Raw genomic sequence first — 16,081 nt, 5'->3', positions numbered from 1 at the left:
TTTTAGACGTCTTTATGGGAGTGACTCCCCAGATAAATATTAGTATTAGTATATATAATATGTGTAACCATAAAAAAAAAGAAAAAGAGAAAGAGGAAAAAAATTCCAGTACTACTGCAGCTTTGTCGGAGACAGATTGGTCATCATGATCATGAGATCATCCAAGTGCTGTGATAGTTCCAGTGCTCTTGAGGTCGTTGTTAACGACTATAACTGAATGATTCTGCCGTTGAAGAGTGGAATTCCAATCCGTTGCATCCCTTTTGGGCTCTATTTTATTCTTCTCAAACCATCAATTCAAACATATTGGCTAGGTTTGGAATGATGAAATCTAAAAGAGTGAAGTGCAATCATAATCATATACATGATAATCATATACATCAATTAGTATTTTGGTTTATTTCATATTATGTTAGGGATGATGATGATCTTATTCAGCAGTTAGTCAAAGATGTTTTAGAGAAGAAGAATCAATATTTCAAATCCAAGGCTTGTGCTGTGTTCTCAGTGACTTGCTGATGAGGAGGAGAGGGTGAAGTATTTTCCTTGGAGAAGAGGAAGATATGCTTGACGTCGTCGGGTGTGTTTGGATCGAAGTCCCGCATTAGGTTGCGGAGGTCTCTGTCATTGGTGATGCTGAAGAGGGTTTTTAGGTCGTACCCTTTAAGTAGGCCACGTCAGCAGTGCCATTGATGGCAGAGAGCTCGGCGATCATGTCATTGAAATTGATGCTGCTGCGGATGTAGAGTTTCTTGTTATTGCCTCCTTCGTACAGGTATTGGTTGTTTCGATCGTGGAACTTGATCTGGCCACCGTAGTTGCACAAGAAACTCACCTCTGTCTTCATTTCTTTTGACTGCTGTGTTTAGTTTCGAAGCTTTAGTGATGCAGGAGCATGTATCTTTATGTTTGTATCATTAATTAAAGTAGTCTAGTTTAGCATATATTATTATATTGTGTTATGAGTTAGTCCCATATCGCCCGAGTCATGAAAGTTTTCCCTCCCCTACTAGTATAAATATACGTATGTACCCCTTTTATTTATTAGTTGAATTGATTGAGTTATATATTGAAATAAGTTGTGTGCTTATTTTCCTCTAGGCTCTTTGAGAGTAAGAGGTGCATCCTTGGCTTAGCCAACCAAGGTGGGTTCTTGGCTACTTTTACCATAGTGAGGTTGTTAACCTTGCCAAGATTGGTGGCCCAAGCGACGTCTCGGCATCAGTTTGGTATCAGAGCAAGGTTGGTCCTCGACTTGCTCCAGTAAAATTTTATTTGGTTCGTGAGTACGGTCTTTACTGCGGTTCTCTTGCTGTTGGTACGAGTCGTCGTCAGTACGGATTGTCTGCTGCGAAGTTCCGGGTAATATTGTTCTTTTCTCTTCTTTTGGTGCCTTTTCTATTAGTGATTATCATTCATTCCTATCATCATTGGTGCATTCCCATCATCATTGTGCATCATTATAACATCGACACCAAGCATCAACCTTATTGCATAGTAGTAAAAGATGGCTCCAAAGTGTAGAACTACTCAAGAGATTGAAATGGAGGAGTTACGCCGTCAAGTTAAGGAGTTGCAAGAGCAACTTACAAAACATAAATTTGCTCAAAATAATCATGGCAGGCAGAGTGATGACAGTTCTTCTAGTGAAGAAGATAATGCAAATCCATTTCATTATTTTTCTTCGTCTGAAGATTTGTCCACACAAAGAGCACGACACAATATGACTCACAAAGTTAAAGACTTAGGAACCAAAATTGATGTTCCTGAGTTTGAAGGGAGACTCCAACCAGATGATTTCATCGACTGTCTTTGCACAGTGGAAAGAGTGTTTGAGTTAAAAGACATTCCAGACGACAAGCGCGTGAAGCTTGTAGCAATCAAGTTGAAGAAGCATGCGTCAGTTTGGTGGGAGAATCTCAAGCGTCAGCGAGAAAGAGAAGGAAGAAGAAAGATCAAGACATGGGATAAAATGCGTCGTGAGCTCAAGCGCAAGTTCCTTCCTGAACATTACAGGCAGGACACCTTCATCAAATTTCATAATTTGAGGCAAAAGTCGTTATCTGTTGAAGAATATACAATAGACTTCGAAGAGCTGCTTATGAAGTGTGACATTCAAGAGCCTGAAGAACAAACAATTGCTCATTATCTTGGAGGACTGAACACATAAATTTCTGATATCGTTCAGCTGCAACTATATTGGACCTTGGATGATGTCATTAGATTGTTATTAAAGATTGAAAAGCAAAGAACACAAAGGAATAACACTCAGTCGCCGAAAAGCAAAGAAATCATCCTTGATGTTCAACAAGAAGTGAAGATAGGATTTTTTAAAGGCAACAAGGAGCGTGGATCATCAGGTAAGAAATGCTTCAAATGTCAAGGTTTTGGGCATATTGCTGCTGATTGTCTAAACCGAAGGGTTATCACTCTTGTCAAGGAAGAGGTTAATAAAGAACCAATTCAGGAGCAAGAGGAGGAATGTGAGGTTGACTATGCTATTGAAGAAGTTCCATCCGATTGTGGAGAAGCTTTAGTAGTTTGTCGAAACTTGAATACTGCAAACGTAATAGACGACGAGAGTTGACGACGCCACAACATCTTTCACACAAGATGCACTATTGAAGAGAAGGTTTGCAAGGTCATCATAGACAGTAGAAGTTGTGAAAATATTGTTTTGAATTATATGGTAGACAGACTGAAGCTTCCAACTGAGTTACATCCTCATCCTTACAAGTTGCATTGGTTAAAAAAGGAGAATGAAGTTAAAGTAACAAGGCGATGTTGTGTCCAATTTTATATGGGAAGAAAATACAAGGATAAAGTATGGTGTGATGTCATCTCGATGGACACGTGTCATTTATTGTTAGGACGTCCTTGGCAATATGATCGTTGAGCTATTTATGATGGTTTCAAAAATACATACTCCTTTATCAAAGATGGCAAGAAGATCGTATTAACTCCGTTACAATATGTAGATGGTCAAAAGAATCAAGCTGAGCTATGCCTTTGCACATCTTTCAAATGCACTCACCAATGGAATCTTTCGCCAATACAAGATGAGCCTTTTTCAACCCAGGGCGGATAATGCAGGAGCCCTTTCCAACCCAGGGAGAATGATGCAGGAGCATGTATCTTTATGTTTGTGTCGTTAATTAAAGTAGTCTAGTTTAGCATATATTATTATATTGTGTTATGAGTTAGTCCCACATCGCCCGAGTCATGAAAATTTTTCCTCCCCTACTAGTATAAATATACGTATATACCCCTTTGGTTTATGAGTTGAATTGATTGAGTTATATATTGAAATAAGTTGTGTGCTTATTTTTCTCTAGACTCTTTGAGAGTAAGAGGTGCATCATTAGCTTAGCCAACCAAGGTGGGTTCTTGGCTACTTTCACCATAGTGGGTTGTTAACCTCGCCAAAATTGGTGGCCCAAGCGACGTCCCGGCGTCATTTAGTTTGCGATTTTCGAAGCTTTAGTCAAGAATGATATTATGTATACACTAAAATTAGTTATTAAAGTCAATTATCAATATAAAATATATGTTAAAATATAAATATACATTAAAAATAAATAAAAATATTATTCACCAATGATGAGATGGTATTATTGTAAGACCAATTAATATATAAATATATAATATAGCCCAAGATATTTATCTGTATTATTATTGTTATTATTTACTTGGAGATATTTTAACATTTTTTTAAATATTTTTCATTCCTATTCATGAAAATCTAAAACTTATATGGAAATCAAGTTCTAACATTGAAATATAACTTCCTTGATAATGATTAGTTCTTGAAAATACATTTTTTAAGACATCTAAGAAATTAATAACATACGTTATTATTACTTGATCTAGCGGTATAAGAATTCACCATTTTTCTTTCTTTCTTTCTTTTTTTTTTTTGTGATCTTAAATTTAAATTTTTAATAAAGATAAAATAGATCAGAAGGCCGACTAATTGAATTAGTCAATCTATAATTATAACTAATAAGATTTAGATATTAATAAAAAAAATACCTTAAAAAGGATATGATTAAGACACTCCAACTAACTAAGGAGCTGTTATCATTTTTTTAGCCGTTGACTCGGTTAATAAAAGCTTAAAATATAATTATTTTGGCCGAAAAAATAAATTAAATAAATAAAAAGAGAAAAAAAAAAATAAAAAATAAATTAAAATCAAGTAAATGTTAATGGATTGTCAAATTTTTTTTTATTAAGCCAAATATTGCGTGCGGCTATTGCATGCTAGGGGTGCACATGGGACGGGTGAAGTCGGGTTTGATGTGATCCAGATCCGACTCAAAATATACACCGGGTCTATTTATTAGATCCGAACCCGACCCTAAACCCGATGAAATCAATACACTTTTCGGGTCATAATTATACCGGGTGAAAACCGGGTGAAAATTCGGTCGTTAACATTACATTACGTTGATACCTTCTTGTAAACTAGCATGTAAAAATATCCAAATTTTCAAGACTCCAACCATTATTTAACATGGTAAAATTCACTTAGAAAAATATAACAAGAACCAACCCTTCTTTAAAATTAAAGCATAACCACAATCAATACTAAAGCAAAACCACAATCAATACTAATATTGTCTAATAATACCAAATATTTAAATCAATACAAATAACACAATATTATGTATTAGTCTAAAGTCTTATGCATTCTAACTATAAAATCTTAACTTATAGTCTTATAATGACTAATAACACAAAATATTAAGGTTTACAATACTTAAATTCCGCATAAGAATAGTCATGATCCATCACTAATAACACAAAATATTAATTGTGTATGATGACCGGGCCACCGGGCCGACTTCGAGTGACCCGAGCTATGGCCCGGACCCGACCCGAAATAATGACCGGATCTATTTTTAAGATCCTTACCCGACCTTAAACCCGATGAAATCACACCAAATTAACTCCTAAAATGTTCGGGACCGGGCCAAACCTTCAGACCGGATCAGGTCTGTGCACCCCTATTGCATGCCATGACTTATATTCAGACCTGGATAATTGAAAATAATAAGCTTTTTCCATCCGGTCCGAAATAAAATTTGGTTGCAGAGGACCAATGAAAGAATTAGCGGAATGGTTTTTCAAGCTGATGGTATAAAAATTAAAAAATAAAATTAAAAAATGTTCCAGAACATTTAAAAACCCAACCCTAAAACACGAAGTTGCTGCTGCTACTCACCTACGAGCTCCATTTTCAAAGGATCCTTGGAAACCTTATCTAGATGTGCATATAGTATATAATTATGTTAGGGTAATTATAATATTTTAAAAATTTTATTATAATTAAAATAATATTTTTTTAATATAATAAAAAAAAAATAAAAATAACGATAACAATAATTATTCACATAATTAAAATAGATCATATTACTGTATAAATGACATTACATATATCTAATATTATTATATATGATAAATGATCATTTTAATATTTTTTTAATAACTATATAATTAATTTATATATAAATTATCTAATCTTTATAACATATAATATATTATATAATTTTTTTCCTTTTCGTATATATATATTAAGATATTATTAATATTGTTACGGATCCGACCCACGGATCCCGCATACCCGGTTACCCGGGGACGACCCGCTTCAACACGAAGACCCAAACACCGGCCCTTCAAAGCCTCTAACCCAAATATCTCTCTTATCTTAACCAAATAAGATAAGATAAGATATTCACCGTCACCTATAAATAAGAGGACCCAGGTCCCCCCAGGTATTCATTCATTCCTCACACTTTCTGCCTCTTAGATCCATTCTGACTTGAGCGTCGGAGTGTCTTTGCAGGTACTTCCCCCCATCGTTCCAGTCAAGCAATCCGGTTCCAGTTTCGCCCGCGGGTTCCTGATCCACCCTTCAAACCGTACCAGAGACATCTCGTACATTGGCGCCGTCTGTGGGAACCCTGCGCCAGCTGGACCCAATGGGGGACGTCCTGGAGGAAACCCCCTCAAGCCAGGATGACTCTCAACCGATTAACCCAACCCCCGAGCACCGTGAAGTCACGAACCAAGCGAGAATAGCAAGCACTATCCAAAACGCGAACGATCACAACATCACGGACCGACGACATCCTGAGAAAGCCAGCGACAAAGCAGCGCAGATCATCCAGGATCTCTGCCTCCGAGTTCAGGAACTCGAAGGCAAGATAACCAAGAAAGGAAAACACAACAACGAGCACGGAAGCCATGCAACCTCCAGATCAAGATCTCGCCGCGGAAGGTCGCCAACCCGACGACACGACAGAAGAGACGGTCGCAGCTCATCATGCGATCACAGACACGAGAAATCGCCAGAACGGCGATACAACAAGAAACATAACCGCAGCGCTTCTCAAGATCTGAGTTATCAACACTACTATGACGAAGATCGGAGGGACCGAAACACCAAACGCACGAGAAACGACCATATAATAACGGCTTTTGAGGCCAGAATGAACCTAGAAGGAGCGGCCGACGCGGTTCGATGCAGAGCCTTCCCGGTAACCCTCGCCGGGCCAGCGATCAAATGGTTCAACGCCCTCCCGAACGGATCCATAACCAGCTTCCACGATATTACACGAAAGTTCATGGCCCAGTTCACTACTAGGATCACCAAAGCCAAACACCCCATCAGCTTACTAGGGGTCACGCAAAAACAAGAAGAATCCACAAGAAAATACCTCGACCGCTTCAACGACGAATGCCTAACGGTCGACGGACTCACGGATTCTGTCGCAAGCCTTTGCCTGACCAATGGGCTAATGAACAAAGATTTTCGCAAACACCTCACCACCAGACCGGTATGGACCATGCATGAGATCCAGAACGTCGCCAAAGATTACATCAACGACGAAGAAGTTAGCCAGGTCGTCGCCGCCAACAAACGGCAGCACGGCAACGCCCAGTGCGGCAACTCGGCTTCTCACCAAAACCCAACACTCAAAGAGAATCAACGGGACCACCCCAGGCCGACCAGCCGACCACCGAGAATAGGCAAATTCTCAAATTACACGCCCCTGACAGCACCAATTACCGAGGTATACCACCAAATAGCAGATCGAGGCATCATTCCGAAAGCCCGGCAACTCAAAGAAAGGACAGGAGGCAACAAGACCCTTTACTGCGAATACCACCGAGGTTACGGTCACAGAACACAAGATTGTTTCGACCTTAAAGACGCCCTTGAACAAGCCATACGAGACGGCAAACTCCCAGAATTTGCCAAAATCATCAGAGAACCGAGACGCGCGGAGAGAGACAGGTCGTCGGAGAGGGAAGGACGTAACCCGAGAACCCAAAAGCAACCCCCGAGGGAAAGCCCAGAGGAAGATCCAACCATCATAGTAAACGTCATCACAGGCAAAGACGTATCAAGCAAGTCAAAACTAACAATGAAGAAAGACCTCAAGGTAATGGCTGTAAGGAACCAAGTCCCAATCTCCGCGGCCGACAATACGATAATGTTCTTACCAAAGGACTGCCAACACGGCACCTCAGCCGAGGATGCCCCTTTCGTCATCTCAGCTAGAATCGGAACAGGACTCGTACGAAGGATACTGGTAGACACCGGGGCAGACTCAAACATCCTTTTTCGAGGAGCCTTCGATAAACTCGGACTCCGCAACGACAACCTCCAAACACACCGCCACGGCGTCACGGGACTCGGAGACAACTTCCTCAAACCAGATGGCTCAATCACACTTCCCATCACCATAGGAACGAGCAGCCAGAAGAAGACAATCCTATCTGAATTCGTAGTCCTAAAAGACTCTACAGCCTATAACGTGATTCTCGGAAGGAAAACAATCAATGACTTCTCCGCAGTTATCTTTACCAAATACCTCCTTATGAAATTCAGAACCGACGACGGCTCCGTCGGCACCATCCACGGGGACCGAGAAGTCGCAGCCGAATGCGATAACTCCAGCCTAGCCCTAAGGAAGAAATCACGAGATGTGGCCGGAGTATTCCTAGCCGATCTGGATGCCCGACAAGACGGCCAACCCAGGCCAGAGCCAGAAGGGGATATGGAAAAACTACAAATAGGGCCAACCAAGGATGAATACACCTTCATTAATAGGAACCTCCCATATGACCTCAAAGAGGAGCTCTCTCAACTCCTGAAACAAAATAGAGACCTGTTTGCATTCACACCGGCCGACATGCCAGGAATAAACCCCGACCTAATGTCTCACCGTCTAGCCGTGGACCCCAAAGCTAAACCAATAGCACAAAGGAGAAGAAAAATGTCACCGGACCGAGCCACCGAGGTCAAAAAACAAGTTAAAGCCCTACTCGAGGCCAACTTTATCCGAGAACTCCCCTACACGACCTGGCTAGCCAACGTCGTACTAGTGAAAAAATCTAATGGGAAATGGCGAATGTGCGTCGACTACACGGACCTCAACAAAGCTTGTCCGAAGGACGCCTTCCCTACCAAACATCGACGGATTGGTGGACGCTGCATCCGGTCACCGATACCTCAGCTTCATGGACGCATACTCCGGATACAACCAGATTCCGATGCACCGACTAGACGAAGAAAAAACAGCGTTCATCACCCCAGACGGGACGTACTGCTACACAGTAATGCCCTTCGGCCTAAAAAACGCTGGAGCAACCTATCAAAGACTGGTTAACAAGATATTCCGAGACTTATCCGGTAACAAATTAGAAGTCTACATAGACGACATGCTCGCCAAGACCGAATCCGGCGAACAACTAACCGACGACCTCAAAGTCATAATGAACACCCTACGAAAGCACCAAATGCGACTCAACCCGGCAAAATGTGCCTTCGGAATGGAGGCAGGGAAGTTCCTCGGCTTCATGATTACGCAACGCGGAGTTGAAGCAAACCCAGAGAAATGTCGTGCCATCCTCGAGATGACGAGCCCCAAAAACCTTAAAGACATCCAAAGGCTTACCGGCCGACTAACGGCATTGTCACACTTTCTCGGGACTTCGGCCCAAAAAGCGACCCCTTTATTCAAACTAATGAAAAAAGAAGCCCCCTTTAAGTGGGAGACGGAATGTGAAGAAGCATTCCAACACTTCAAGAGGGTCCTAGCGGAACCACCAATCCTCGCCAAACCCCAAACAGGGGAAACACTTTACTTATACCTCTCCATAACGGAAGAGGCACTCGCAGCAGCACTCATCCGTGAAAACGAGAAAAAGGAACAAAAACCCGTATACTTCATAAGCAAAGTCCTACAAGACGCGGAAGCTCGCTACTCACGCTTAGAAAAGCTAGCTTTCACACTCCTTACAGCCTCCCGACGCCTACGACAATACTTCCAAGCTCATCCCGTGACGGTTCGAACCGACCAAGCGGTCAAACAGGTGTTGCAGAAATCCGACCTAGCTGGAAGAATGCTAGCGTGGTCCATCGAACTATCTCAATTCCAGATCAAATTCGAACCCCGGAATGCGATCAAAGCACAAGCTATGGCCGACTTCATCGCCGAGATGACCCCGGGAAAGCTCACCCCCGAATCATGGAAACTACATGTCGACGGCTCATCAAACTCCACCTACGGAGGCGCCGGAGTCATACTCGAAAATCAAGACGGAATCACGATCGAACAGTCGGTACGATACGAATTCCCAGTATCGAACAACCAAGCAGAATACGAGGCCCTCTTGGCAGGCCTATCCTTAGCCCAGGAAGTCGGAGCAAAGATCCTAGAAGTAAATACCGATTCACAAGTAGTCAGTTCCCAAATTAACGGAGACTACCAGACACGAGACCCCCTACTCCAACAATACCTCGCCAAGGTAAACAAACTAAGAGAAGGATTCGAACACGTCACCATACGGCACGTCCCTAGGGAACGAAATGCCAGAGCAGATCTACTCTCCAAGCTAGCCAGTACCAAACCCGGACACGGTAACAAATCGTTAATCCAAGAAGTCGTTAAGACACCTTCCGTGTCAACAACAACCAATGCTCACCTGACAATCTCAAACCAGGGATCTTGGACCTACCCGATCCTGCAATACCTCCTCGATGGAACACTGCCACCAGATCCCAAAGAGGAAAAGCGAATAAAAAGGGAAGCCGCCAACTATACCATTATCGTAGGACAGCTGTACAAACGCGGATTCTCGCAACCCCTGCTCAAATGCATAGAACCCGAGAACATGGAGTACATACTCCGTGAAATCCACGAAGGCTGCTGCGGTCACCACGTCGGAGGCAAGACTTTAGCCCAAAAAGTCATCAGAGCAGGCTACTTCTGGCCCACGGTTATCCGAGATTCCATACAAATAGTTAAAAACTGCGACAAATGCCAAAGGCACGCCAATATCCACCAAGCCGCACCGCACCAGCTCAGCACCATATCGGCAGAACGGCCGTTCGGCACTTGGGGCATCGACCTCGTCGGACCCTTCCCAACGGCACCCGGCCAGCTTAGATACCTCATCGTCGCCATAGACTACTACACTAAATGGATCGAAGCCGAACCCCTGTCCTCCATAACGGCAACCCAATGCCGAAAATTCCTCTGGCGTCAGATCATCACCCGATTCGGGATCCCCGAGATCGTTATCTCGGACAACGGAACCTAATTTACCGACAAAAAATTCAGAGAATTTTTAGAGGGGCTACATGTATCCCACCGTTTCAGCTCGGTAGAACACCCTCAGACAAACGGACAGGTGGAATCCGCGAACAAAATAATCGTCAAAGGACTTAAAAAGCGGCTCGACGAAGCCAAAGGACTATGGGCCGACGAGCTCGGATCGGTCCTATGGTCATACCGAACCACACCTCAAACAACAACGGGAGAAACACCTTTCCGACTAACATACGGTGTTGAGGCGGTCATCCCGGTAGAAATCGGAGACCCAAGCCCCAGAAAAACGGTCGGAGGTAACGACGAGGAAGCAGAACGAGACCTCATTGACGAAACAAGAAGCATAACCCACCTCAGAGAGCTAGCCCTAAAGCAAAGAATCAGCCTGAGATACAATCACGGAGTCATCCGGCGAGAATTCGCGGCCAACGACCTCGTTTTACGACGAAACGACATCGGTCCCCCAACCCCAGGAGAAGGGAAGCTCACCCCCAACTGGGAAGGACCATACAGAATCAAGGCCGTAATCGGAAAAGGAGCGTACAAACTCGAACGGCTCAGCGGCGACGAAGTCCCGAGAACATGGAACGCCGCCAACTTGCGACGATACTACGCCTAGACCAACCCACAAGGTCGCACCCTTACCCTCATTTCTGTTTTTGTACTTCTCCTACCAGTTTACAAATTCTAAGTTTTTATTTCATCTAAGTTTTAAACTCGGGTACTCTTTCCCGCCACCAACGGAGGGTTTTAACGAGGCCCAACCATCAATAAAAATTCCATTGAAACAGCTATTTATATTTTCCTAAATGTCCCAAAAACGGAACGAAAACAAGGCCACAATTGGGGGACTGATCACCCCCAGGCCCAAAATACGCGGATATCCATGAAAAAACCCGACCAAACGACGGTCCGAGGGAACAAAATAGCCTAAAAACGGAATATAAAGAAGGCCCGGACGGCCCAAAAACAATATAACAACGGAACATACAAAAAGGCCCGAACGGCCGATAAACACTAATAAAACGAAAGTTCGGTGTTCCAAAATCCCAAAATACACGGCCCTTGGCCATCCAAAAGTATCCAAAAACACAGTCTGAAGAAAAATCCAAAAAAGATAAAGATAGAAAGCTACTCGAGGTCAACGATCTGGCCATCACGAACAGTCTTGAAGGCCCCCATCACGGACACATCCGCACCAGGAGCCAGCACTAAAGCCTAAGCCCTCATCGTCTCCTCGGTAGCCGCAATCACACCCTTTGCATCAGCCAATAACTCCGCCTTCTCCCTCCTCAAGGCAGCGACCTCGGCCTTCAAAGTCTCAGATTCACCGAGAAGCACAGCCGCCTGAGAACCCGCATCAGAAGCCCATTGCCGCTCCTCCGCCAGTTGAGAAAGAAGCGAAGTCTCAACCTCGGAAAGCCGGAGAATCTCCGCCCCGGCTTCCTCAGATGACTTCACCGCCTTCTCCCTAGCAACCCCGGCAGCCTCAAGCTCCTCCTTCAGCTTAGCCACCTTAGCCTGAGAATGACGGAGCTTCTTATCCAACAAGCCAACTTGCGCCATCACGGGCTCGGCTTTTCGAACAACAACGGCAGATCGGAGAAGTGCACGATACACCGACTTAGCCTGGAACGAAACATCGCAGCCATCAAAAAATGGCTCCGTCCCAGGCATCAAGTGTTGATCAATAAACCCCGGAGCATCGAAACGTCGGTCCATCACACTGGGCACCAAACCTTCATCCTCAAAGGTCTCGCTGCTCGGGTCCTCAGGCCTTCTTCTCTTCCGAGAAGCCTCAGCAGCCGTCACCACAACGACTTCAGGAGAGTTCGTAGGCCCTGGAGAAACTTGAGCCTCGGCCCGCACACCCGAGGAAACCACCTCCTGAGAAACTGGCTGAGAATCCACGGCAGGGTTAGAAACAGGAGTAGCCGGAGACGACGACCCCTCCTCCAGGGTCATCGCCGCCTTCAAACGAGCCAAGGATGTCAAGCCACCAGCCATCTCAACTGCAAACAATACAAAAAATCCCAAGTTACAAAAACGGGAAACAAAACATAAAAACCAAAGAAAAAACAGACACACACCAACATATGACCGACAAGCAACCGGATCACCCATCACATCCCGGGGATTAAGAGGACGCTCCCCAAACAACTGCCACAGAACGAGAGCAATATCCCGCTCCTCCGAGGACAGGAACTCTTTCGAAACCCGAGTAAAAACCGACGGACTCGCCTTAAAATTCCAGTAAGTGGGGAACCGGCGATCACCCTCCAACGTCAACCAAAAGGGATGATGTCCCCCCGCGGGACGAACCTTAAAATAACCACTCTTAAAACCGTGGAAGGAGTCTTCATACAAACCGAAAATCCGACGATGGGGCTGAGCTCGGAAAGACACATACCCCTTTTTATGCTTCCCCTCCTTAGTCGGAAGAGTACACAAGAAAAGGAAAAAAAAAACGTTTACTGAGGCAGGTAACTCTAAATAATCACAAACGAGCTCAAAAGACCGTATTGCCACCCAGCTGTTCGGATGTAGCTGGGACGGCGCCACGGAGCACCGATTCAACAACTGCTGAACAAAAGGAGAAAAGGGAAGCCGAACACCAAGCCGGGTGAACATCGCCTCATACACCCACATCCAATCCGGCACTGTCGGGGAGTCGAGATTGGTATAGCAAACCCTCTCGTCAACCCCAGGGAGGGCAAACTCGTAGTGGCGTTCGGCATCGCCACCCCCACAAACAGCCCCTTCATCACGGAGCCGTTGGAGGTCCGCCTCCGTCATCCGCGACGGTGTCCCCCAAACATCACTGGTGACCCAAGAAAAAAGGTCAGGGACAGCCCCCGCCGGGGCCACCGGAGCCCTCACACCCTCCATCCGTCGGCGAGCCATACCTAAAATATCGACGAGCACCACCGTCAGCCAAACCTCACGGCAGAAAACGACGGCGGGTAAAAAACTGGAACGAACCGCCACCGCACACCACCAATTATACGGTGGCACTCGCCCCAACCCTTTTCTAGGAACCCAACAGAACTATCTAAACCACAATACAAACACCACAAAACTACTCTAAAACAGCCACACTTAGCAAAAACAAAAACAAAATACTGCAGAAAACAAGGCAGAAGAAGCAAAAAGAAACAAGAGGAATGCTAACCTGATAAATCGAAGGAAGACAACCCGAAGGAAAGACGCCGCAGAAGAAGACCAACCGAAACCACAGAAAGCGAAAATGGAGAATGGGAAATGCTGTAACTAGAAAGAGAAGCAATAGAGAAGTAAAAGCAGAACGAGGGAACTGAAGGAGGAAAACCAAAACGGTTTTTGAAAGAAGCAAAACGACGAAAATATCCTTAGGAAGCAAAGCAAACGCAAGGGCAAAAAAGAAAAAGCACAACCTGCAATAAATACCCCCTCGAAAAAAGGTAACGCCTCGAAGAACGCAACAGTCGCGACTGATACGGAAGAGTCACGTCAGACCTAAACGGTCAGACGAATCTTCCATGACACGGAGACCGAGGCACCGACCTCATCTCAAAGAAACCAGACGGGCACCCGAGGAAAAATCGAGCCCATGACAAACGTCTCCCAGCGACAGACCGACCTCGCTCGCTCTCCCGCTGCGGGGGCAACTTTTACGGATCCGACCCACGGATCCCGCATACCCGGTTACCCGGGGACGACCCGCTTCAACACGAAGGCCCAAACACCGGCCCTTCAAAGCCTCTAACCCAAATATCTCTCTTATCTTAACCAAATAAGATAAGATAAGATATTCACCGTCACCTATAAATAAGAGGACCCAGGTCCCCCCAGGTATTCATTCATTCCTCACACTTTCTGCCTCTTAGATCCATTCTGACTTGAGCGTCGGAGTGTCTTTGCAGGTACCTCCCCCCATCGTTCCAGTCAAGCAATCCGGTTCCAGTTTCGCCCGCGGGTTCCTGATCCACCCTTCAAACCGTACCAGAGACATCTCGTACAAATATTATTTTGCATCCAAATAAACAACTTAAATTATTATATAAGACAATAAATATAATATGCCAATAATTCTTTTAATTATATTAGTATTAAAAAAATATTTAAATAATATAAACTGATTTTTTTGGTAGAAAAATAATAATAAAAATTATTAACTAAGTTAATTACATAAATAAAAAATTACGAATAATTTTATAAATAATAAAAAATACTATTTTTGTATACTACAAATTTTATGACAAAAATTTTAAATAATAAATTAATTCTCAATAAATTACATATCAAATATTATTATATAAGTACTAATTATTTTAAATTAAATTAATCTATATTCATACCAAAGAATATTTATTTAGGATTATAATTTAAATTCCCGTGCCATGAAACTAGTTTTTAATAAAAGATATTGCACATGTTAATTAATTTTTTTATGGATTTATTACACAACACTCTTGTTAAGCTGCTAAAGTGTAATAAATGCAGTCGCTTAATTAAAATTTTTATGCGTCTTTAATTTGTAATATATTAGTATTTTTACTCGTAATAGTATTATAAAAATATATATTTTTTATATTTAAAGTCCACTTTATTCTGATAGTATAAATTATTCATGGTATAAAAAATTTATAAAATCAAACTACTTTTATAAAAAACAAAATCGTAGGTTAACATAAGTCTCTGACTAAGAAGACAAAGATATCTATAGATAAAAAAATTAAATAATAAGATTTTTAGTTATTATTTTTATATGAAAATATCTAATTTTTTATTAACAATTAATTTTAATTTTCGTTATCTAAAATTTGAAACAATTTAATGTGTATACTTTTATATTTAATTAGGTGTTAAATCTGTTGTACAAATAAAATAATTAATTTTGATACTTATTATTTAAAAATAATATTTTTTCTCTCTATGTATATAAAAATATAATTAGATATTAGCATAAAAAAATTATATTGATAGTTAAAAAATTAATTTAAAATTAATTTTTTTTAAAATAATTAAATTTTGATTCTAACTTTTAATTATAACATTAGTATTCTCTCCATATTATATGTAATAAATATTTGAAAGAAGAGAAATAAAAATATAGATTAGAAAGATAAGTGGTGAAAATTTAAAACTAAAAAAATATGTATATAATAATAATAATTTTTATTTGAATTATATTATTTTTTTTATTTTGTTTTCTGTAGGACAGAAAGGTAGAAAAATAGAGAATGAAAGAAAAGAGAGAGAAAGATAAAGATGAAGAATGAGAGTGAGAGTGAGAGTTTGTTAATTTTGGAAGAAAAAAATTTATTTTAATTGTAATAAAAAAATATCGGATTACATATTTTGATTTGTCAAAATTACTAATATAAAATATAAATTATATATAGAGTAAAAATGGTAGAGAGAAATAGAAAAATGGAGAAAGATAGATGAGAGAATTTAGGAAGGGAGTTTATTAA

The 16,081-nt window shown here is 42.1% G+C and overlaps 1 protein-coding gene across 1 annotated transcript; it reads left to right on the top strand.

Moving 5' to 3' along the window:
- Nucleotides 1–6,851: 6,851 nt before the first annotated feature.
- Nucleotides 6,852–11,244, top strand: LOC148543692 (uncharacterized). The gene is made up of 6 exons (XM_088498662.1): nucleotides 6,852–7,179; nucleotides 7,759–8,312; nucleotides 8,455–8,982; nucleotides 9,454–9,753; nucleotides 10,018–10,293; nucleotides 10,750–11,244. Exons 1-6 carry the CDS (start codon nucleotides 6,852–6,854, stop codon nucleotides 11,242–11,244), a joined length of 2,481 nt encoding a protein of 826 aa, XP_088354788.1.
- Nucleotides 11,245–16,081: the final 4,837 nt, after the last annotated feature.

Source organism: Arachis ipaensis, chromosome B9 (assembly GCF_059453495.1).
Source record: "Arachis ipaensis isolate K30076 ecotype BB chromosome B9, ASM5945349v1, whole genome shotgun sequence".
NCBI lineage: Eukaryota > Viridiplantae > Streptophyta > Magnoliopsida > Fabales > Fabaceae > Arachis > Arachis ipaensis.
The sequence above is the reverse complement of the archived record's forward strand: the minus strand, read 5'-3'. Positions and strand labels throughout refer to the sequence as shown.

Coding starts and splice junctions, on each gene's coding strand:
- LOC148543692 (XM_088498662.1), top strand. CDS start 6,852: ATGCATGAGATCCAGAACGTCGCCAAAGATTACATCAACGACGAAGAA. Junction 7,180..7,758: donor TTACTGCGAATACCACCGAG/GTTACGGTCACA, acceptor CCATCACCATAG/GAACGAGCAGCCAGAAGAAG. Junction 9,754..10,017: donor AAGTAAATACCGATTCACAA/GTAGTCAGTTCC, acceptor ATCTCAAACCAG/GGATCTTGGACCTACCCGAT.